We start from the raw sequence: 23,969 nt of genomic DNA on the forward strand, positions 1-23,969 counted from the left end.
AAGTAAAAGAAAAGGGGGGTGGGTGGGGGGGGGGGGGGGGGGAACTGTCCAAATATAATATATTTTATGGTATATTATCATATATAATAATATATAAAATAATTATACTTATTGTATATTCCCAGCAAATATTCCAACTGTATAAAATGTTATTTAATTTAAAAAAATAATAATTTGATATATTCTGACAACACTTGTCAAACACAAAATGATTCATTAGAAAAAATACTTTCAAAAATATGATAATAATAATAATAATAATATCACGCATAGTGCTATATAAAAATAGTCTATTATAAATAAGACATTTTACTATATATTTAAATGATATTTTATCTAATTTTCCAGTTTCTTAAAATAATAAGAAATATGCGTTTTATTTGTATGCGTAAATATTTGACATACTTCAAATCTGCCTTTGTGGTTCGCAACCCGCCATACAACTAAAAGAAGAAGAAGAAGAAGAAGAAGAAGAAGAAGAAGAAGAAGAAGAAGAAGAAGAAGAAGAAGAAGAAGAAGAAGAAGAAGAAGAAGAAGAAGAAGAAGAAGAAGAAGAAGAAGAAGAAGAAGAAGAAGAAGCTGCCTTTGTACCTTTTATTATTATTTTTTTTTTTTTTGATTGAATCACTCAAATTCAACACTTTACAGTAGCCAGGGGGTGAATACAAAGAAAAAGAGATACAAAATTACAATGATATAAAGATAAAAGAAAAAATCTATAAAAGCTGCCTTTTATACCGTTTTCCCCTTTACCACTCCGTATTACGTCATCAACATGAGCCACGAGGCTTGACATTCAGACGCATGCTGAATGTTTTCATGAGTTTTTGACCTTTACGTAAACTTTTACCTTTACAGTGAACCCGGTAAGTGTATTATTTACACTTTTCATTTACATACACACAGAAATGCCTGTTGTTGTGTTATGGCAACTATATAATCTGTCCTCAGTGAGTAAAGCAGATTTGTGGAAACCGGTTAGCTTAGCTAGCAGCTGATTATTTAATTGAGCTTCGGCTTGCGAACCTGCAAGTTCATCTAACGTGAACATTTCATACGCTTTAGGCGACTGCAAAACATAAACGGCATGTCCACGCGTCAAGCATCGGTCCATGCGAAATGGATCATCGGTCAGGTGATCGGAACCAAGATGAAGAAGACGGCAAAGGTTCGAGTTACCAGACTTGTGCTTGATCCGTACCTGCTCAAGGTAAGATATGTTGATTTTTTTCTTCTTAGATTGTCTTTCTTTTTGTTTTTCTTACATTGCCATAAAAATATTTGTAGCTTTAAAGGGGTCATATGATGCCATTTCAAGTTTTCCTTTCTCTTTGGAGTGTTACAAGCTCTTGGTGCATAAAGAAGATCTGTAAAGTTGCAAAGACTAAAGTCTCAAATCCAAAGAGATATTCTTTATAAAAGTTAAGAGTCAGCCACGCCTACCTAAAACGTCTCGTTGTAACACGCCCCCACATGTCTACGTCCCGATGTGGGAAGATTTGCATAACACCGCCCAAATGTTCACGCAAAGAAAGGAGTAACTTTTATTCTCGCTGTAGTATTGTTGTTGCCGCCGCCATGTCGTGAAGACGCTGTGTGCTTCGTTGTGAAAGCGGAACTACTTTGTTTGGCCTTCTAAATGAGGACGATATCTGCTTCATCATGCCTAGAGTTGATCCGTGCTGGTCGCTGAGACTGTGTTTTGTTGTGAAAGCAAAACTACTTTGTTTGGCTTTCCAAAAATGGACACGACTTTCAGAAAGGTGGGGCATAGAAGAGAAACAATAATGTACAGTATGTGGAAAATAATGTTTTTTTAACCTTAAACCACATAAACACATTTAATTACACCAAATACACAAAATAATGTTCTTTTTAGCAGCATCATATGACTCCTTTAAGCATTAGGGTCATTTATGTCGGTAAACTAATGACGCATTATTTGTAAAATAGTTGATTTGTAGACAGAATTAACCTGATCCTGTATTTATATGTTTTTTTTTTAAATAAGTATTACAACAAGAGGAAGACATACTTTGCCCACGATCCTTTGGAGCAGTGCACTATTGGGGATGTTGTTTTGCTGAAGGCTTTGCCGGAGAAAAGATCCAAACATGTCAACCATGAACTCGCAGAGATTGTGTATAAAGTTGGGCAGGTGGTCGACCCGCTCACTGGGAAGAGGGTTGCTGGGACGCAGTATTTGGAGCCTCTTACAGAAAGCACAGAAGACACAGAAGTATCTTTAACGGAAAAACTGGAGCAACTGAACATTACTGCCTCCACAGCTCCTTCAGCCTCATAGTATTGTGTTTGTCTTTGATGTTTGTACATAACTCATGTCCTGATCTTCACATAAAATATAATCACAGTGCCTAGTATTTGTGTGGTCATTAATCTTACATAAAAATGCTTCTACCTGCTGTCCATTTTGACACAGTTTAGAAACCATATATCATTTTATAGTACAGGTCTGTACTATACTATTATTATTACTATAGGTTTAAATGGCCATTACTATATAAACTTTCCACTAGTAATTTTTAGACATTTTCATTGATAAGTTCAACGTGTCTGTGCCCTCTAGTGGAGGAAAAAGACTAGTAATCTATTCTTCACAGGATTTTTTTGTCATTGATAATGGGTCAGACCATGTTGTACGGCAGGGGTGCCCAAACTCGGTCCTGGAGGGCCGGTGTCCTGCAGAGTTTGGCTCCAACCCTAATCAAACACACCTGAACCAGCTAATCATATATCTTATAGGCATACTAGAAACTTACCAGCAGGTGTGTTGAGGCAAGTTGGAGCTAAACTCTGCAGGACACCGGCCCTCCAGGACCGAGTTTGGTCACCCCTTGTTGTAAGGTATTCAAATAAACTTATCTATAGCTAACAGTATTATAGATTATATCTTAAATATTTTCAGAAAGTCCCAAGTACACATTTGTTTTATAGCAAATTTACATACATAGCATGTTACCTATCATACTTTATAGTGTATGTATTGCATTTTCCAAAAAAGTTAAGTTCTATAATCCAGAAGACTTGTAACAATTGTTTATTTAAAAGATAATTGAACATGAATACTGATATGACTTGCATAATTATTTGAAAACAATGCAAGTCTTAAATGAATAGAAATCCTCTTTTTAACACCTTACATTATAAATGTAGACATAAAATATATTTATTTAAATTACTGTATTCATTCAGACACTGTCAGTTATAGGAAGAGTTCTGACACAGTCTATTCAAAAATATAATAAGATAGGAAAAAGGCCCACAATCAATGAATGTGCAAAAAGCTGTGCACACCATGTATGTCATGTGCTTCCCGTATCTACTTGAATGTAAGTCACACATTATTTTACTTTCATCGTATGTTGCATGTTGGTTTTTTTATATTAAAATCTTAGTTGGCGCAGTAAAGTGTTTCCGAGTGGTTATCACTGTGCCGACTCCACCGTCCTCTGAATATGAGACACTTCCAGCACTGGCATGAGGAGCTGGAACGCGTCCTGGATATATGATGCACTGTTTGATGCCTTAAAAATGAAAAAGATGTTATTACTTCTGTGCAGACATCAACGTAGAAGTCTTAGATCTGTAAATGTCTTTTTTTATTTGCATTTATTTGAATGTGCAAAAGAAAAAACAAAATAAAGACAAACCTCCAGAAAAATGCTGGTAATAAGTGGATTGAGAACTTCTCCCTTTTCATTTGCCTGAAATAAACATTTTGACTTGATGGCATACAAAACACATTTTATAATGACTATAAACCTATTAAAGCTCTCTAAACGATACTATAAGAAGTGAAGCGTCTTACCCCTATGGTAGTCAAACACGATGTGAACTTTTTGGATAGTAGTGATACCTCCTTGCAAATAACAATAGTAACTCTGAAAGTGAAACAGATTATGGTTTTGATTTCTCCAAATCCAAATTTTGCACACTTTTTGCAACAACAACAAAAAACCTCACTGTGATAGGACTTTGGCTTGTTCTGTGGTCGTCACCCCCTCAGGGTTACAGTGGAGCAGCATTTCAGCTGTTTTGTGGAACTGCTCTATGGATCTGGCTGTGAACTCGGCCAGGCTTGTAATGGCAGACAAATGGGCCTCCTATGAAAATGAAAACTCAATTGTCAGAACGAACACAAATATACATTATTCTAAGATAAATGTATGCATATCTCAAAAGTACGGAAGCCCGTTTCCGCCACTGAAAACAATAAAAAAAAAAAGCTTATTGCTTTTTATCTCCCAATTCTTACTTTTTTTTTTTCTCAGAATTGCGAGATATAAACTTGCAATTACAAAATATAAAGTGCAATTCTTACTTTTTTTCTCGCAATTGTGACTTTTTATCTCCCAATTCTGACTTTTTCTCAGAATTGCGAGATATAAACTTGCAACTGCAAAATATAAAGTGCAATTCGTACTTTTTTTCTCACAAATCGTACTTTTTTCTCGCAATTCTGACTTTTTTTCTCGTTATTGCGAGTTTATATCTCGCAATTCTGACTTTTTCTCGCAATTGCAAGTTTTTTTCTCGCAATTCTGACTTTTTCTCGCAATTCTGACTTTTTTTCTCGTTATTGCGAGTTTATATCTCGCAATTCTGACTTTTTCTCGCAATTGCAAGTTTTTTTCTCGCAATTCTGACTTTTTCTCGCAATTCTGACTTTTTTTCTCACAATTGACTTTTTTTCTCGTAATTGCGAGTTTATCTCACAATTCTGACTTTTTTCTCGTAATTGCGAGTTTATATCTCACAATTCTGACTTTTTTTCTCGCAATTGCGAGTTTATATCTCACAATTCTGACTTTTTTTCTTGTAATTGCGAGTTTATATCTCACAATTCTGACTTTTTTTCTCGCAATTGCGAGTTTATATCTCACAATTCTGACTTTTTTTTCTCGCAATTGTGACTTTATATCTCGCAATTCTGATTTTTTTTCTCGCAATTCTGACTTTTTTTCTCGTAATTGCGAGTTTATATCTCGCAATTCTGACTTTTTTTCTCGTAATTGCGAGTTTATATCTCGCAATTCTGACTTTTTCTCGCAATTCTGACTTTTTCTCACAATTCTGACCTTTTTTCTCACAATTCTGACTTTTTTTCTCGCAACTCTGACTTTTTTTCTCACAATTGCGAGTTTATATCTCACAATTCTGACTTTTTTTCTCGCAACTCTGACTTTTTTTCTCACAATTGCGAGTTTATATCTCACAATTCTGACTTTTTTTCTCGCAATTGTGTTTATATCTCACAAATCTGACTTTTTTTCCTCTTAATTACGAGTTTATATCTAACAATTTTGACTTTTTTTCTCGCAATTCTGACTTTTTTTCTCGTAATTGCAAGTTTATATCTCACAATTCTGACTTTTTTTCTCCCAATTCTGACTTTTTTTCTCGCAATTGCGAGTTTGTCTCACAATTCTGACTTTTTTTCCCGTAATTGTGAGTTTTTTATCTAGCAATTCTGACGTTTTCTCGCAATTCTGATTTTTCTCTCGCAATTCTGACTTTTTTTCTCATAATTGCGAGTTTATCTCACAATTCTGACTTTTTTTCTCACAATTGCGAGTTTATATCTCACAATTCTGACTTTTTTTCTCGTAATTGCGAGTTTATATCTCACAATTCTGACGTTTTCTCGCAATTCTGATTTTTTTTTCTCACAATTCTGACCTTTTTTCTCACAATTCTGACTTTTTTTCTCGTAATTGTGAGTTTATCTCACAATTCTGACTTTTTTTCTCGCAATTGCGAGTTTATATCTCAATTCTGACTTTTTTTCTCGCAATTCTGACTTTCTCACAATTCTGATTTTTTTCTCGAAATTGTGAGTTTATATCTCACAATTCTGACTTTTTTTCTCACAATTCTGACTTTTTTTCTCACAATTCTAACTTTTTTTCCTCGTAATTGCGAGTTTTTTTCTCGCAATTCAGACTTTTTTTCTCACAATTCTGACTTTATATCTCACAATTCTGACTTTTTTTCTCGTAATTGTGAGTTTATATCTAGCAATTCTGACGTTTTCTTGCAATTCAGATTATTTTCTCACAATTCTGACCTTTTTTCTCACAATTCTGACTTTTTTTCTCACAATTCTGACTTTTTTTCTCGTAATTGCGAGTTATTATCTCACAATTCTGACTTTTTATCTCAATTCTGGATTTTTTTCTCAGTTTCTCAGCAATTGCATGTTATAAAGTCAGAATTCTGAGAAAAAAATATCAGAATTCTGAGTTTATATCTCGGCGTTCTCAGAAACTGCGTCTTTATTTCTCGCAATTGCGAGTTTATATCACACAATTCTGAGAAAAAAAAGTCAGAATTGAGAGTTTGTATCACGCAATTACCTTTTTTATTTTTTATTCAGTGGCGGAAATGGGCTTCCATATGAAAGTCATTTAGTACATTTCAGGCTAAATAGCAAGAGTTGCAGACCTCAACACTGCATTTAGACACTGCCGGTTTCTGTTCTTTCTCCTCTTCTTCTTGCTGTGGGTTTTCACTTTGTTGCTTCATGTTTGTGATATGGTTGAATGCATTTTTTCTTGCCTGAGTGGATATGAGTAAGCGTAAATAATCTGACACAGAAAACACTTGAAGATTACAATTACAAAGAGATGTTCAAGTGTTACCTTGCAAAGTTTGTCTGCTGATGTGGAAATCTGTAGTCTTTCAAGGACATCCGTCAGTTCCTTCACAAAATCCTCACCATCATCCCCTGAGAATAAAAATTACGTTTTTTTATGTTCTTAATAATTTGTTGTTCATTTACAAAGTCCCAGATTTCAAAAATGTTAACATCACTATATTTCTTTGACTTTAGCTTTGTGTTCATTGTAAGCTTTTACCCTTCGCATCATCATCCACTTCGTCATCAAACTCCATAAGCGAAAAAGGCTCTTTAATGTCCTGTAGTTCTTGTTTTAGTTTAGCTAACTCCTCACCAGATAGAGTGGTCAGCACTGATTTCACCTGCACACAAACACAACACCTGCATTCAAATCCTTCACTGTTTTAAATTCTAGCATTGTTTGTAAAAAATTCTACTGACCTTGGCTTCACTCTCTCTAGAGAGGATCTCCAAAGCCTCCAGATGGGACAGGCCTTGAAATTCATCAAACAACAGCCCATAATGAGCCTTCTTGTCTGTTTCTGAAGTGACGTTTTCAGCTTTCTGCTGCTCCTCATGTTCTTTTGCTTCCCTCAAAGCCTTTGAGAGATGAAAAACAGAATCAGGTGAGTTTAATTCATAAGCAGAATCAAATTATGAATCGGTCAGGATGTGTTCAAGTAACGGTCATATATTTTTGTACGGGTGTCTGAAGGGGAGTTGAAGTGGCTATTAATATATTTAATCTCATTGGGATAGACAGTCCTCATAGCTTTTGCACCTGTGACAGTGTGGAGTTTCTGTTCATCAGTCCCTTTGTTTTCTTAAAGCCAGGGTCTCCCTCTGCTATCACATCCATGGTCTTCTTCCCAATAAACTCCAATGCATCCAGACCACCACTTATTACTGTCTTACCCTTGCCAACAAACATAGGAAGACAGAATTAATAAATTTACAATCAAATAAAATATATAAAATAATTAATTAAAACAATAAATGTTTAAAATATGAATTGTTTATTACTATTTATTAATATAACAATTAGTAATTAATTAAAATATTACAGGCTGGATGCTGCTTTTACTTTACTTTCCAGTCCATCTTTAATCTCTGTTTTTTACTTAGTTTTGTAAAGAAACTTTATAAGTAGGCACAGTTAAATAATAGTTTATCATTTTAATACATTTTTATTTGCACTTAAGCACAATTCAAAAAAGATGATTGATCTAATTATAATAATGTATTAGTATTAGTATTATTATTAATTTTAATTATATTAATTATATTTCTAGATTCCAGAAGTTTTAAGAGCTGTATGTTTTTCAGGGAACATTTATGACTTGTCCAGTCTTCCTTGATTTACTTGCTAATGATTAAGGATAAGAATTTTTCTAATCGATTTAACTAAATTTCTGGTTTAGAAATCACACTTTTAAAATTAGGCCTCCTCTGGTTTTCCAAGACCATGGGGAACCCTGGTTCTTCAATTAATCAATCAATCAATCAATCCATCAATAAATAAAACAGTTGTTGAGGAGGTCAAATGAAAAAAAAATTCCTGATTTTGAGATGTTTTAGCTATTATTTTAAAGGTGCCATAGAATGCAATGATATAATATTTTAAATTGTTCTCTGATATCTACATAGAAGGTATGTGGCTTAAGTAAGGGCAAAAAATCTCCAGAAACGGTTTTACATGTCCATTTACAACACTAGGATTTGTCCCTAGAATTAAATGGTTTGTTGTTATTTGGAAGGGTCATAAATAATAATGTTGAGCTCTGCTCTGATTGGCTGTTTCACAGTGCGGCTCAATGTTGAGCTCTGCTCTGATTGGCTGTTTCACAGTAAATAATAATGTTGAGCTCTGCTCTGATTGGCTGTTTCACAGTGCGGCTCATTTCAGTAGCTCACACAGCAGGAAGGAAACTACAAGTTGAAATATATATTTCAATACTGTCTCTCGCAGTTATATTGTTGGGTAATTATACTGTATATAAAATGTGGGCATCAGGGAGCCGCTATTAATATGCGGGAAACTGCTTTCGAATGCACGATTGCTTTTTACTTTCACTTTTGAGATTTGCGATTGCACGTGCTCTGTGTAAACTACAGCGGCAGTACTTACCACACATTTTACAAGATCAGATGCTTGTCAGTGGTGCTCAGGATCTGTAAATCATTCGCCATCATCCTCAGTCATCTCTCCTTACTCTGTTTATTTGTTAAGTTAAATCTTATGTAACAGCCTACTGCTAGCAAGCAGCTAACCATATCCCTTTAGGGGCTCGCGTTATTTTATTAGAATGCACATTATTTGTTTTCCGTGCCTTTCCTGAATACAGACACCAACCCATCCCTGCACAGCCTGGAACATAAGATTTATTTCCATGATCTGCCATTTTCACTATTATCCTCGCTTGTTTCTTCACAATACCTGCAGAACTTTTGGCTGTGCAGGTTCGGCTGGCGGCTGGCATAGAACATGGGCGGGTATATGCAAATGTTGGGGGCGTAACTATTAGTGATCCCGACTGTAACGTCACAGTCGGTGTTATGTTCTGATTTGTCTATTTTTCAGTGGTCTTTTGCATGGACGAGATTTACATAAGAAGGAGGAAACAATGGTGTTTGAGGCTCACGGTATGTCATTTCCATGTACAGAACTGTTATTATTCAACTATGCCAAGGTAAATACAGTTTTCCATTCTATAGCACCTTTAAAGCTTGTTTTGTCCTATTTTTAAATAAATATGTATTCGCTTCATTACCATCCAGCATACTTTTAGCTCGCCCTTACCGTACTCTGAACTACAGTGGTTAAAGATGACAACATTCCCATACTACTGGAGGAGATCATTCCCATAGCACCACCCATCCCATACGTCTTCTCCTCTTCATCTTTATTTTCCTTACTACTGGCTGAATCTGCAGAGCAAAAAGCAGGAAGATCATCAATACTTGTGAACTGGTGCGCTTGGTCTGATGTATCCCATGTCAATCAAAGAGCACATCATTACCATCAGTTTTTTCTTTTTCCGCTTGAGCTGAAAGCTCCTCAGGACTTGGGATTCCTAGAGACGTCTCAGCTTTCTCAATGACCTGTGTCAACCCTTGGCCTTAGACAATGAATGAACAGTATGAGTCTTGATGATATAAGAATTGAGCTGTTTAAAAAAAAAAGTGAAAATCTTGAGCCTCTTACCCACAGTAGCTACAGTGGCAGTAGCAGTGGAGAGGATAGATTTACCCCAGCTACCCCAGTAACCCCAACCTCCCTGGGAAACAGTCGTGTCTGGGGAGGGCTAATGGGAAAAAAGTGACAGTTATATTATTATTAACCCCATGATGGTATTTTTAGACTGAAACATTTTCATGGTCTGAATTTTTCTTTCTTTATTTTTTCTCCGGACTTGATCCGAAAAGGCTAAGAGGTTGACCAATCATATCAGACTGGGCCAGCTGACCAATCAGAGAAAACAGAGCAGAAATGTGGGCTTTAAAGAGACAGGAACTAAAACAAAGCATTTAGGTGAAAAGAGGTGCTGCAACAATGTAAAGAGTGAGGAAAATAATGTTTTTAAAACCTTAAATCATGTAAATGTATTCTAACAGAACCCAAAAATAAAATTAGAAAATGACAATAACTTAAATAAATGACAATAATATGGGCACTTTAAAAAAAGTTACACACGTGATCTTTGCAGTCAAAAATGACCACTAAGAATGGGAAAATATGAAAAATATGAAAATACAGAGCAATTTTCTGGGGTAAAATCTTCAAATTAGCCACACTTAAGTAGTCTTTGATTTAAATATATTATTTGAAATATTTAAGTGCAAAGTGTGTGTGTGTGTGTGTGTGTGTGTGTATGTGTGTATGTATATACTGTATATATATATATATATATATATATGTATACACATTTAGTCATTTAGCAGACGCTTTTATGGAAGTTTTATTTTTGTAAGTTACCAATTAATATGTTTTTTTTCTGTTTCACATTTTTCATGGCAGTTACAATCCTACATGACTTTAAAACGTTTTATTAAAATATGTAACTTCGAACTGAAGTAACTGAATATCTAACACTTTCCTGGGTTATGTAATAGCTGTTCAGTCATTTATATTTTGAAGTATTTGAAATATAATCCCATGGCGCATGACATTAGTTATGCTTACATTTAGTTCATATAGCGCATATATACATATAGTTTATATAGTATATATAAGTACTGTATAAGTACTGTATAGTACTTCTACATCTTGTTTTTATTATAGCACAGTTAAATAAATATTTTCTCAGTATTGCAAAACATCAAAAAAAGAAAGTCACGCAAGGCTTCCAGATTACAGTTAACTTCCAAAGCCATCACAAAAACTACACGCCCCAGAAATCCACCTCGAATCTGATTGGCTGGCGTCGCACTATTGTGTGTTTTTGGCTTCTGTGATTGGTTCACTGCTGTGGTCGTCGATGAGTCTCGATGTTCTCACGCACAACATCAGAAACGAAATGGCCGAAGAGGAGGTCGAGCAAAGTTCTGGTATTCTTCAGGAAATTTTCACTTCGCCTCTGAACATTAGCTTGCTATGTCTCTGTTTATTCCTGTTATACAAAATCGTCCGCGGAGACAAGCCTGCAGACTTCGGCCCGGTTGAAGAGCCGCTGCCTAAACTAAAGAAAAGAGATTTCACTTTAGCAGAGCTGCAGGAGTACGATGGACTGAAAAACCCAAGAATCCTGATGGCTGTCACCGGGAAAGTGTTTGATGTTACAAGAGGGAAGAAGTTCTACGGACCAGGTAACATGAGAATATCTCAGATTCAATCTCAGGTCTTATTTCCAATATATCTCAGGGGATTTTTTTTTATGCGTTTTTTTTTTTCAAGGATCACGTAATTTCTTCAATTACGTTGGCATATATGCAAGTTATTCCTTTTAAAATATTCCAAGGAAATGCATTAATTTAATTTCAGACACGCCCCTTTATGTCGCACCTTTTAAACAACGTACAAATGCCAAGTCATAACCCCTAACCTACTGAAAATTCAGGAAAATGGAGATGTTACGCAACCCTGTTAAAGTGCGTCTATATTTACATTATTTTTCGTCTGCTACCGAGACGTCACTGCAGCATTTTTGCGTTTTTTGTAACTTTTGTGCACACTTTTGCAATGCATAAACTGCTGGTCATCAGTGAATGATTAACTAACCTCGGATAAAGGTTGACTAGATACTGAAGATGTCCACTGAGCACAGAATGGTGCTTCATTCAAGAAAATGGACACCACTTGTTTTGCATTCTTGTTGACATCATATATTTTTGAAGACCTAATACCCACTTGGTTCACTTTTAGAGGGCCCTTATGGGGTCTTTGCAGGCAGAGATGCATCCAGAGGACTGGCCACGTTCTGTCTGGAGAAGGAGGCCTTGAAAGACACTCATGATGATCTTTCAGATCTCAATGCTATGCAGCAGGAGAGCCTGAGCGAGTGGGAGACCCAGTTCACACGTGAGTTGAAGGACACTTTTTGTTCCAGCCTCTGATTTTACAGTTGCACTCTTCAGGAATGTTGCAACGGGGTTGCATTGCTAAATGTTGAGTAATGGGTTGTATTTGCCTCCACAGAGAAATATGATTATGTTGGGAGGCTTCTTAAGCCTGGAGAAGAACCGACTGTGTATACAGATGATGAGGAAGTCAAGGACAAAAAGAAGGATTAGAACATGGCGATCACAACAAACCTAGCTCTTCCATTCGTGTTAGTCTTGTTGCAGTCACATTTGCTGAACCTTCACGTCATTTCGTATACATCACTGTGACCTTAATTAGCACGTCATGTGTTCAGAAACAGAATCTCATATCACTGTATTCGTAAACCTAATGTAGTATATGTTATATCTACAGCAACTGAGACTCATAATCATGTCATTTGAAGAATTCTTGGGTAAAAAATATCCTTCAGGAATATATGGCTTGCTATAAATATGGGACACAATTCTCACTTTTTATTTTGATTGCTGACTCCAGATTTTTATCTAATCAGAGAACATTTAAACCAAATGCATATATAAACATCAAAATACACTAGAATGCTTTTAAATGAGTGTCATAGAAAAAGTTGGAGTGGAGATCTCTTTCAGGGGTGCTTGTCGGACCAGTTTCCCTGATACAGATTAAGACGAGGCCCGTACTAAAGAGGGCTTCAAGCAAACTTATCGCATACTAGTCTTAACATCTGCTCAGGAAATTGGTAGATTAGATGCACATTACATTCCATTATGTTGAGATTGTTTTCAACTTTGTTACCAAGAAAAGTATTTGCAAAACACCTTTTCTGTTCATAATGTTTATTATTAAAGAATATGATTTATTACCATTGTGCCTTACTGATTTTGTTTTAAAACTCTATGTTGGTTTAAAGTATATGTTGCTGATTACTGGTGATGTATCCATGAACCCATGGAAAGCATTTGCTCCAGCTGAATTGTTCCTGTAGCAAGTTAACTCTATAAAGCCTACTGTATGATATTTGGTACATGGATTTCAAAAGGCCTCTAGATTATCAACATGGTCAGAACTTTGCTGAAAAGCATGTTTTACATAACCTACACTGTAAAGAAAAAAAAATTCCGGAAAAAAAAACCCGGCAGCTGTGGTTGCCAGAATTTTTCTGCAAAAAATACGGTAGCAACGTTTTACGGTTTTAACTTAAATTTACAGTTAAATACCGTAATTTCATTAACTGATATAATGTTAATATACCAACCTTATTGAAGTACTGAAATCTGTTTTGTACCTTTGTAATACACTGATAACCACCAAATGCAGGTGTTGATGAGAAAGTCACATGATGAACCAAAGCCCATCACAAGCAGCTTTTAAATAATAACATATAGAAGGTGCACAATGTCATTCACACAAACACTAAACACCATCATGGTAACACACATGACACTGAAATAATGCAATAAACATTCATTTAACAACATTAGGTGTAACACACAACCCTAATATACACAACTGATAGGAAAAAACTAAGAAGAAACAGTTATTTTAACAAAAAAACATCCAATTTGAAATGTAACGCATGGAATTCTGGGAATGTCAATTTACGGTTATTCACTGTAAATTATACAGTCTTTTTCACTTCCAAAAATGGTATACTAGCATAAAGTTAATGTCGAATACATGTAATGTCCAATACAGTTTTTCACCGTTTACAGTAGGGGAATTTACCGTTAACCATTTAACAGGTTTTTACTGTAGCATTTTTACAGTCTTTTACCGTTAAATTCACGGTCATTTTTTACAGTGTACAACAAGCCTTCTGTCATCTGATTGAGACTTTTTAGCAAGTAAAAGGCCTGTTTGTATAATTCTAGAAACGTCCACCCTCAGGTCGTGTGGTACATGTGTGTTTTTGCTGTGAAATCTAATGATTTTTATAATGACATTGTAAGAATAACTTCTATATTATTATTAACATTTCAAGATGGACATTTACTGGACAGAAGCCACTTGAGTGTCCATACATTTTTTTTTTCCATGTTAAAATGTATCAAATATAATGCAACAGGCTACTGAGGAATGTTTCTGTGTGCATCTATCAATCATCATTGCACTGCATAACGCTATATTTTGCTAGACACAATTAAACCTGCAGAGCTTTGATTATTTAATCGAAGAGATAGTTCACCCAAAAATGAAAATGCTGTCATCATTCACTCACCCTGTTGCAAACCTGCTTGAGTTTCTTTTATACTATGGTGGTTACCAACATTTCCTTTGTGTTCAGCAGAAGAGAGAAACTTGTACAGATTTGGGTGTGTTTACATTTTCATTTTTGGGTGAACTGTCGCTTAATTTGAAGTGGTATTTAAATATAATTTACTAAGATATATTATTGGAAGATTTCTACTTGAGTGTGAGCTGCATATTCTCACTATAGCACATTATATAAAAGCCTGGTGTAGCAAATATGATACAACAGTGTAACAAAACATTAAACACAAATGCAAACTTGTTGAAAGATTTGATTTCTTATTTTGTACAAAGTGTTAATAAACGGTTCCATAGGGGATCCAATCTTTTTTTGAGCGGTTTATTTACAGTTTCCTGACTATTTGATTCATATTTACAATGTTAGAGCAGGGAAGACTTCTTCTTCCCTCTAATTTTGTGAATATGTAAAGTTGCATGAAAAGGATGAGCTTGTTTCTTGCATTTAAGACATCTGATAACCTTAATATATTTTCTAGTTCAAGAAAAAGGTATGTGTCAGAAGTGGGATTCGAACCCACGCCTCCAGGTGGAGACCAGAATACCCGATTCGTTCGGAAGGGAACAGCCCTTGAGTCTGGCGCCTTAGACCACTCGGCCATCCTGACACGTCTGAAATCATAAAGCGAAAAACTCCAATTTCATTTACGCAATCTAAATACAATGAAAAGTTAATACCGAACAACCGGAGAACTGTTGAACTCTCACTTTAACACTGTTAACACACGTAAAACAGCAGTGATGGTTCCTTAATATATACAGAAAAAAGTAAATATTTTTACGCGTTTATCTTTATTAGTATACGTTACTCCCGTATAGGTTAACCATAGACCACATAATCTTAAACTATTCGTTTGTTTTCGTGTATCATTTTAATTTTGCGTTATGTTGAATCTACCGCTGATAATCTTTAGGCTCCCCTCGCGTGCACTCATTTCCGCGCTGCCATTTTGTTTCTGCCATTCAGTTCAAGGGTATTAGCGCGAGCAGTCGGCTGTACAGAGACATAACCATGTATCGTTTCGCCAAGGCTGTCCTGAACCTCAGCGGTAAGTTAAATATCTTATTCAAGGACTGACCGTTTTATTTCACATTTCAGTGAACCGTATCTGGCTGTTATTTTCCTGTATGCTAAATCTAGTTTAATGTAATACACCCGTAGTTCGCTGGTGTGTACGTTTTAGCAAGTCATTTAACATGTTGTCACCTTTTCCCTATAAAGACATGTTTCTATTTTATTTATTTGCCATATGTGCGCTTAAAACCTGTCTTGACATCACATATAGCTCATATGAATAATCTTAAAATGTAACGTTAAATATTACTCCCGCGGAGTGCAAGAATTTGTCTTATGTTTCTAATATAGCCATAAATATGTCATGTATACGATTAAAAAGAGGTCAATGGTTGGCATTAGGAATGTCTTTGATAAATTCAGTGAGTCCAAGTTCTTGACAATTCTTCGTTGAGGCAATGAATAATGTGTTAAAGCATATGTAAACTTGAATACATTTTTTTTTCTTTACAATAGGTCAGAGTGCCCGTCAGGTGGCTGTGCGACAGAAGTCTGATCTGTCCCGTGAATTTCATGCAAAGTATGGACTTCCTCTGCTGATTGCTGGGGTCACATTTTGCACAGCTGTTTGGGCATATGTAAGTGACTGCAAACACAAGCATTATAGTAATTATTTATCTCATTTCAGTGTTACATGTGATTTCGTGCACTGTCTTTGCAGGTGAGCACATCAACAGGCATTACATGGAACCTGTCACCTGTAGGCAAGGTGCAGCCCAAGCCATGGCAGGAGGAATGAATTCATTTCCTCATTGTGCACTGAATGCTGGAGGATTCTGAATGACATTTTGAACTTTTCCATTTTGCAAATGGAGATTTCTCACCTTATCCAATCTTGTTGCTATCTTGGCATGTCTGTAAAAATGTTATAAATTAAATATAAATCTTAACATTAGTCATCTTGTTTACTTCATGCTAAAATGCATTATTAAAGGGTTTAGGTCAGATTTGATCCCACATCAGTTGCACTTTTGACATGTTACATTAGCTTGACATTCTATAATCAAATGAATTGTCTATTTTGATGGTCATGTCCATTTTGAAGGTCAGTTTTGTATTTACGATAAAACCCTAAACTGTTCACAACTCCCAATTCCTGTACCATGAAGCTAGCCTAACAAACTGGGTTACAGGATTGGTTTCACACTGACAAAACCAATGTAATCAGGCTTTGTTGGTACCATGCCCCCGATCATAAGCTTTCACTGGGTGTTTCTTATTTTTTTATTTGTGCACCTTTGTTTCCTTTCCTTGTGTCTTAACTCCACCCCTTAGGATGCGAGGGAAGGATGCATAGAAAATGAGGATGGAGGAATTAAAGGGTAACTTGTTTGTATATTGGACTATTCTAGATTTATATTTTTATTTAAACTGCAAAGTTAAAATATAAATTTAAAAATAAGTGTGACCGATGTGAAGGAGGTTTGGGGAATTTATACATGCATCGGGTCTTTTGACAGGAGATGTTTCCTTTTAATCCTCGTTCAGAGCACCTCTAGAACAGGGGTGTCCAGTCCTGCCCCTGGAAGGGCCACTGTCCTGCAGATTTTAGCTCTAACACACTTTCCTGGAAGTTTCTAGTGAGTTTGAAGACCTTGATTAGCTTGTCCAGGTGTGTTTAATTAGGGTTTAACGCTAAATTCTGCTCAATAGTGGCTCTCCAAAAACTGGTTTGGACACTCCTGCTCTAGAATCATTCTCACTTTAGTATTTTGTATTCATAGTTATTATTAGTTCATTTATTTATTCATGTACTTTCATATTTCATTATATTTAAATACGTACAGAACATTGATGCTGAACATTGATGTTTAAGGGCTTTCGAGGCTTTTTTTTTTTTTTTTACAAAAATATATAGAAAACAAAATCACTGAAAAATACTTTTGGACACTGGTAGGGGACTTTATTTTGAAATCTTTTGCGCCGGACCAGTTGATGCATTATCCACACTTGATCTTTTGTGGTCCTGTTGCAGACTTCAGGAGATGGTGGGTGGCCGTGGAACCCTTTTTTCGGCCTACTCAATGTGCGAAACCGCCAACTTCCAAAGCAACATAGACCATCTGCCCATGGATGTTGATTTAATGCTTAGGCAGTTTGTGCATGAAGGAAGTTGCCACTTGAATTTCTTGCAACTGTACGCGGTGACTCCCCATTGTCACGAGGTATCGCCACAGAAACATACCATCAGCCGAGTGATCACAATGTGTGATCTACACATCGAGAAGCACAGGAGGATGATTGCACCTAACACCGAGAGGTACATGGAGCATGTTGATGACCTGGCCCGGAGGGCATACACGAGGACCTATGCGAGGTTAGAGGGCTTTTTTTTTTTTTTGGTGCATCATGGGTACCAGGAGGTGTTGTAGCTGAGCCATTTTTTCATCCAGCCCATGATGGACAATCTCCTAGAATCAATTCTGATGCTTATTCCTTTTTGGGACAATGAAAACAGATTGGGTCTGTGCCACGTGGTTCAGGCAGTAGCCATCTACCTTAGCACCACACTCTACAATCTGCTGCAGTACAAGAAAGGCCTGGGTGGATTTCACAATAGCTGGACTGCATTCCAGCTGGAGCTAGCAGTGGAGGAACTTTTTTTTGGGTGGGCCATGTGTAGTTCTTCCAGGCAGTATGCATCATCGTTTGGTGTAAGTGCTACCCATCCAAACAGCCTTAGGAGGATGAGGGGCTTTCTCGGGTTGGCGGCGAGTCTCCTTCTCCCCTGGAAACCTGGCATCTGCAGCGCATCTTTCCTTTGACCGACAGCCTTTTTGCAGGGGTACAAGTGGTCGGTGAAGAATTAACCAATATTCTTCTCTATGACCTTTACCAGAGAAATGACCGCTTGCCGGTGCAGTCTTTGAAAGGGCCTGATCGTCCCATCGGACGTTTAGTGGACTGCTGGATGGTGGGGGAGTTCTGTTGGGAAGTGTTCCAGAGAAAAGCCTTTGGATATCCACATATGTTTGGGAGAGCCTTGGAGATGGTCACCTCCATGAGTTACCATTTTCCACTGTCTCGAACTTGGGACGATTAATTTCCCACACATCAAGCACTGGGTTAAGATGCACAACTGCGAAGCAAAATGGAACTTCAAGGATTTTGTGGAGCTACACTAGCACAGTAAGGTTCCATCTGCAGCAGCTCGTGCAGCCGTGTACAGAGGAGATGTGTGTGCCAGAATTTAGGAGTTGGATCTGTCGTTCTCAAGAAACCTGAAGAAGTACAGAGAACATGGCATGCCCTGGTTGGAGATCTGCATAGAGCGTCTCCCCAGAGGCATGCCAAAAGACAGAATGATCACTGCTCTGGTGTTCCTCAGGTGCGTGGGGATGATCAAAACGGCAATTATGTGTCTTTCCAGAAACTGACAGAGCTGGAGCATCAGCTGCCAGTCACTCAGAAGTATCTCCAGCAGTTGAGGGTACTGTCTCAGCTGCTCCTGATCCAGTCTCTTCAAGTTTGGAGGTTCCATGAGTCGGTGCCTTACAAAGTGGTCCTGCCCTGCTATAAGTATACCGTCGTCCACGTGTTCCTGTTCAGGAACCAAGAACCGAAGTGGAGGAAGAAGAGATGGAGGAGCTAGTTGAAAAAATCCAACCAACTTGTGTACCTGCAAGTTCCAACAGTAGGTGGACAAATTTGGAGGTCTCCTACATCGACCAGAACCCTCTGTTAAGCCATGATTGGGCCTACGAGGTGTACTTGCAGAGAGACCTCTACCTCTGTGCGCACATTCCGTGTCTTTCGATCTAAACGCCAGCACCTGATGGCGGACGATAAAGTTCCAGTCATCTTTTTATTTTCTTGGAATGATATACTGTAGTATTTGCCATGTGTCTTATATCTTCACTCCCATAGATCTTGGGGATGGGGTAATAAAACCTCATAAAGTACAAGCGTTCCCCTGACTGTCCCAGGAAAAGATTTAAAGGGGTCATATGATGCTGCTAAAAAGAACATTATTTTGTGTATTTGGTGTAATGAAATGTGTTTATGCGGTTTAAGGTTCAAAAAACACATTATTTTCCACATATTGTACATTATTGTTTCTCCTCTATGCCCCGCCTTTCTGAAACGCGTATATTTTTTACAAAGCTCATTGGTCTGAAAAGCGAGGTGTGATTGGCCAGCTATCCAGTGCGTTTTGATTGGCCGAATACTTCCACCGTGTGATGGAAATGTTACGCCCTACCATACTGTGATGCCGTGTCCCGGCCGGAGCGACGAGACAAAAACATGAAAACCCATAATAAACGAGGCATTTGTTGCATCCAGTGGGGACAAAATTACTGATTATAATGACTTGTACTGTCTTTTTACACGTTGCGTTGCAGCGCGCAGCGTAAACATAAAACCATGTCTGCATCTGTGATCGGCGAAATGACAAACAACAAGTGCTACTCTACACTGCTCAAAACTCGCGTTTGAATCATCAGTGGCAAATCCTTTAAATAGGAAAATGTACTTAGTCTGTGAGTCAGAACAGCCGGCATTGTAGTCTACTCTAGTCGTGTCCTCTTTTGGAAGGCCAAACAAAGTAGTTTTGCTTTCACAACGAAACACACAGCGTCACACATGGCGGGCTAGAGTGAGCTGCGGCCGGCGGGCTTGAGAACAGCATGGCTGGCGGATTTGACAAAGGAGCGGCCGTTGGGCTTGCGGCAACCACATGTCACACCGCTTCGTCCACGGTGAAAGCCGATCCGGCGATCCACAGCGCGAAGCTGATGTATTTCCTCAGTGACCAGCACGGATCAGCTCTAGTCATGACGAAGCAGATATCGTCCTCTTTTGGAAGGCCAAACAAAGTAGTTTTGCTTTCACAACATGGCGGCGGCAACAACAATACTACAGTAAGAATAAAAGTTATGCTTTCTTTCTTTGCGTGAACATTTGGGCGGCGTTATGCAAATCTTCCCACATAGTGACGTAGACATGTGGGGGCGTGTTAGAACGAGCCGTTTTAGGTAGGCGTGGCTGGCTCTTAACTTTTATAAAGAATATCTCTTTGGATTTGAGACTTTAGTCTTTGCAACTTTACAGATCTTCTTTATGCACCAAGAGCTTGTAACACTCCAAAGAGAAAGGAAAATATGACCCCTTTAAACCTTCGAGAGTGTCGAAAATAGCGCCATCTGGCGGTTAGTACAAAAATAAAGTAGCCAAAAGTCTGTGGAAGAAGTTCCGCCGGATGAAGCAGCCACCACATGCTCCATAGATATTTCAATGTTATGTGCACAAATAAAAGCCTAACACGTGTATGTTAAATTTTTCACATTGAATTTACCAATTAAAGTGTGGCAAAATGCCAGTATGAACTAAAATAATTCAATATGATGTAATAGAAGAATAATGTATGACTAACAGAGACTATTTAATAATGTAACTGAATAAGTCTGAATGAAAATCGTTAATTTTGACATGGGCAAAAATGATCCTTTCATATAAAACATTGGACTAAAATGTAGATGAGAGCATTTTTTGATGGGATCTTCTGGTTATTAAATGTTCGTTCCAAACACCAACATCAGCTCCTAACCCTATCCCAAACACACCAAATTACTAAAACAAAACTTGTGCAAAAAGTGCAAAAATTATACCGAAATAAGTTAATTTATTTTAATTCAGGAGCGTAGGGTCTCTAGATAGGGGGCAGTAACATTGCAACACAATCCGTCAAAGTTGTCTTTGCGCTCAGTTAGGCATTGATTGACAGCAAGTATATCCAATGAGCGCTTCGTTTAGAACCTCATCTTCGATTAGACCCGCCCACACTGTGTACATCAGCATCAAGCTAAGGTCACTCTCATTCTGGAATTTACCCAGCTCTGCACCACGCCACACCACCTAAGCAGAGAGTTGTTGCAAATCCACAGCCAGAATGTCTCTGTCAAACAAACTCACGCTGGACAAGGTGGATGTGAAAGGAAAGCGCGTTATCATGAGGTGAGTCTGAATTGTCACCGTTATAATACTCCCTAACGATATATCCACATGCTCGTACTCTTAATTTATGCCGTCTGGCTTAATGTAGGCACATCAAAATTCAGCTTTAATTTTTGGCATCGCTCCAGCTTATGCTTATGAACGCCGCGCGAGTTCAATCATTGATAACCGGAAGTGTAAGTGTCATGCGTCACGTTTGAGGGATTCCAGATACGTGCTGGATGGCAGATGCACCGAAAGCACGTGCAGGTCCTCTAATATCTGTCTTAACTCCGTTGTATTAAAATCAAAGCAGACTTTTAAACCTATCACACAATTACATTCTGCAGACGCTGTAAAATGTCTCGGTGAAGCGACACCACCCAGCTATACGTCCAATGGTCAGGGAGCCTCTAGTCACTTTATTTTTGTATTATACCGACAACAACCAGTACGTTTTTACATCACATACTGTTTTATAAAGTCTTTTGTACGTGTGCTGGCGAGTTTATACCAGTATGCACGTTCATTTACTGGCGTGTTCCTGCTTGTTATACTCATGTCACTCACGCATGCCAGGTATTTCTTTTAATGCACATAAATGAAGATTGTTTATAATATATTCAGCTAAACGACATCCACATCTTCTCGGCAGCTATTAGCATAAATTATAGAACACCGTCAAAAGGCCTGCCAGCTAATAGCCTTTGGCTAAAAGTCCACACTGTTGGACCATCCTGCCTCGCCCACAGTCTGCTGCTTTATTTAACATTTTTTCACCCTTATATAAATACCCAAATGATGTATCATTTTGAATAAGTAATTATTCGCTTTCACGATGAGTTAATATGTGTTCCTACAGTTGCAATGGCCCGTGCTCTTACGACGACCACTGTCAGGTTCCGAACTGCTATAATATTGTCTAATTTTATATTAATAATATTACAGTAGCCGGTGCAACCAGCACCCTGAATACATCTGAATGCTTTAGGGGGCTTTACAGTATTACGTAATTCATTGTAGTCATGGAGACCGTGTGAACGTGCAGCAGTGTGCTAACAGTGATACTGATCAGATAGCTTCTATGTTTAGTTGTTTATTATTGTCATCTTACTGTCTTTTTATTTAGTAAAATAGCTTATTAATGTGTATATTTTTATTAATTAATTTAGTGGTCTTTTTCATAGACATTAAAATGAAAGGGGTCATATGATGCGATTTTCAAGTTTTCCTTTCTCTTTGGAGTGTTACAAGCTGATTGTGCATAGATAAGGTCCCTGAAGTTGCAAAGAATAATACAGTTTATATAATAATGTCTAAACAGTACTATGTAAAAGTGTATTTTGTTTGAAATACTGTTTGAGGCAAAAATACCAATTTATGATTACAAAATGTATTTTCTTTTTTTTATATATATATTTTTATATAGCACTGGCTCACTGTTGAAAAAGACATGTTGGCCGTGTGATACAGAATTTGTAACTAATATTATATATGCTCTCATCAGAATCAAGGCCGCAGTCCCATCAGTTCAGTATTGTTTAGATAATGGGGCCAAAGCTGTAGTCCTGATGAGCCACTTGGGCCGGCCTGATGGAGTCCCCATGCCAGACAAGTACTCTCTGAAGCCTGTGGCTGCAGAACTCAAGAACCTGCTGGGAAAGTAAGAAAGATCAATACTGACTTTTAATATACACGTATTAAACCATCAGTTAGAAATAATATAAACCTTCAAGCTACATCTGTTTGACAGCAGTGATGTTATATAGCTTTACTGCATAAACATTAGAAATGTATGGTAGAAAATCATTCCCAAGCTGACATCTTAATAGTAATGCATACATAATTCAACTTATTGCTTCGCCACCAACCTTGCTGTTTAATTTGCTTATGAAGAGATGTTCAGTTCCTGAAGGACTGTGTGGGTTCAGATGTGGAGAAAGCCTGTGCTGACCCACCTGCAGGTTCTGTCATTCTGCTGGAGAACCTGAGGTTCCATGTGGCCGAGGAGGGCAAAGGCAAAGACGCATCGGGGAACAAGGTCAGTGCGCCATGCAACAGTGGCTCTGCAGAAAGTGCTTAGTCGTCTTACAGAAGTCTTAAAATCAAATGGAAGACTTTTAAGACCTGCACAAATAAAATCAATGTGGTCCGTCCATACAGAACAGATTCCACATAATCTCTAAATAAACCATGTATCTTTTATTTATCATATATCTATCATAGTAGCCCAAAGAGAAGCCACAAGAGTTTACATTGAATTAAATGTCATATAACATGTTGAAAACCACAACTGTCCAGAAAAAAATAATTTATGCATAATGCAACTTTTAAGTATAAATGTACAAATCTTATTTTGAAATGTCTATGCTAAACTACTTCCATAATTAATAAGGGTGAGGGAGATAAATGACTCTACAACACAGTAAAATGATAAACACCATAAAGTAAACATTGCAAAGTAAACTCAAAACTGTTAACCTGTAGAATGCATTACAGTGCTGTGTTTTAACTTCTTAAAATTTTATTGG

The 23,969-nt window shown here is 37.4% G+C and overlaps 5 protein-coding genes and 1 non-coding gene across 6 annotated transcripts; 4 read left to right on the plus strand and 2 right to left on the minus strand.

Annotated features, from left to right (window-relative positions):
* The first annotated feature begins 723 nt into the window (after positions 1 to 723).
* On the plus strand, positions 724 to 2,374 carry LOC107581941 (28S ribosomal protein S17, mitochondrial-like). The gene is made up of 3 exons (XM_016267634.1): positions 724 to 866; positions 1,066 to 1,210; positions 2,012 to 2,374. Exons 2-3 carry the CDS (start codon positions 1,088 to 1,090, stop codon positions 2,303 to 2,305), a joined length of 417 nt encoding a protein of 138 aa, XP_016123120.1. The 5' UTR covers positions 724 to 866; positions 1,066 to 1,087; the 3' UTR covers positions 2,306 to 2,374.
* A 1,028-nt stretch (positions 2,375 to 3,402) lies between these two features.
* On the minus strand, positions 3,403 to 10,653 carry LOC107582002 (protein FAM114A2-like). The gene is made up of 13 exons (XM_016267692.1): positions 10,645 to 10,653; positions 9,846 to 9,945; positions 9,661 to 9,759; positions 9,441 to 9,568; positions 7,422 to 7,556; positions 7,082 to 7,240; positions 6,879 to 7,002; positions 6,663 to 6,748; positions 6,466 to 6,579; positions 3,985 to 4,124; positions 3,830 to 3,902; positions 3,672 to 3,725; positions 3,403 to 3,545 (listed from the first exon to the last, which is right to left on the minus strand). Exons 1-13 carry the CDS (start codon positions 10,651 to 10,653, stop codon positions 3,447 to 3,449), a joined length of 1,320 nt encoding a protein of 439 aa, XP_016123178.1. The 3' UTR covers positions 3,403 to 3,446.
* A 459-nt stretch (positions 10,654 to 11,112) lies between these two features.
* Positions 11,113 to 13,026, plus strand: pgrmc1 (progesterone receptor membrane component 1). Its single transcript, XM_016267633.1, has 3 exons — positions 11,113 to 11,446; positions 12,003 to 12,158; positions 12,276 to 13,026. Exons 1-3 carry the CDS (start codon positions 11,119 to 11,121, stop codon positions 12,368 to 12,370), a joined length of 579 nt encoding a protein of 192 aa, XP_016123119.1. The 5' UTR covers positions 11,113 to 11,118; the 3' UTR covers positions 12,371 to 13,026.
* LOC107582003 (cytochrome c oxidase subunit 7B, mitochondrial-like) lies at positions 12,573 to 16,394 on the plus strand. The gene is made up of 4 exons (XM_016267693.1): positions 12,573 to 12,594; positions 15,344 to 15,478; positions 15,961 to 16,082; positions 16,166 to 16,394. Exons 1-4 carry the CDS (start codon positions 12,573 to 12,575, stop codon positions 16,241 to 16,243), a joined length of 357 nt encoding a protein of 118 aa, XP_016123179.1. The 3' UTR covers positions 16,244 to 16,394.
* trnal-caa (transfer RNA leucine (anticodon CAA)) lies at positions 14,926 to 15,037 on the minus strand. The gene is made up of 2 exons: positions 15,000 to 15,037; positions 14,926 to 14,971 (listed from the first exon to the last, which is right to left on the minus strand). It is a non-coding gene; the product is annotated as a tRNA-Leu (tRNA).
* A 4,881-nt stretch (positions 16,395 to 21,275) lies between the features above and the next one.
* Positions 21,276 to 23,733, plus strand: LOC107582004 (phosphoglycerate kinase 1-like). Its single transcript, XM_016267694.1, has 3 exons — positions 21,276 to 21,459; positions 22,868 to 23,101; positions 23,335 to 23,733. The coding sequence occupies exons 1-3, from the start codon at positions 21,395 to 21,397 to the stop codon at positions 23,519 to 23,521; spliced, it is 486 nt and encodes a 161-aa protein (XP_016123180.1). The 5' UTR covers positions 21,276 to 21,394; the 3' UTR covers positions 23,522 to 23,733.
* The last annotated feature ends 236 nt before the right edge of the window (positions 23,734 to 23,969 follow it).

This window comes from Sinocyclocheilus grahami, unplaced genomic scaffold (genome assembly GCF_001515645.1).
Source record: "Sinocyclocheilus grahami isolate Dianchi unplaced genomic scaffold, SAMN03320097.WGS_v1.1 scaffold39.1, whole genome shotgun sequence".
Lineage (NCBI taxonomy): Eukaryota > Metazoa > Chordata > Actinopteri > Cypriniformes > Cyprinidae > Sinocyclocheilus > Sinocyclocheilus grahami.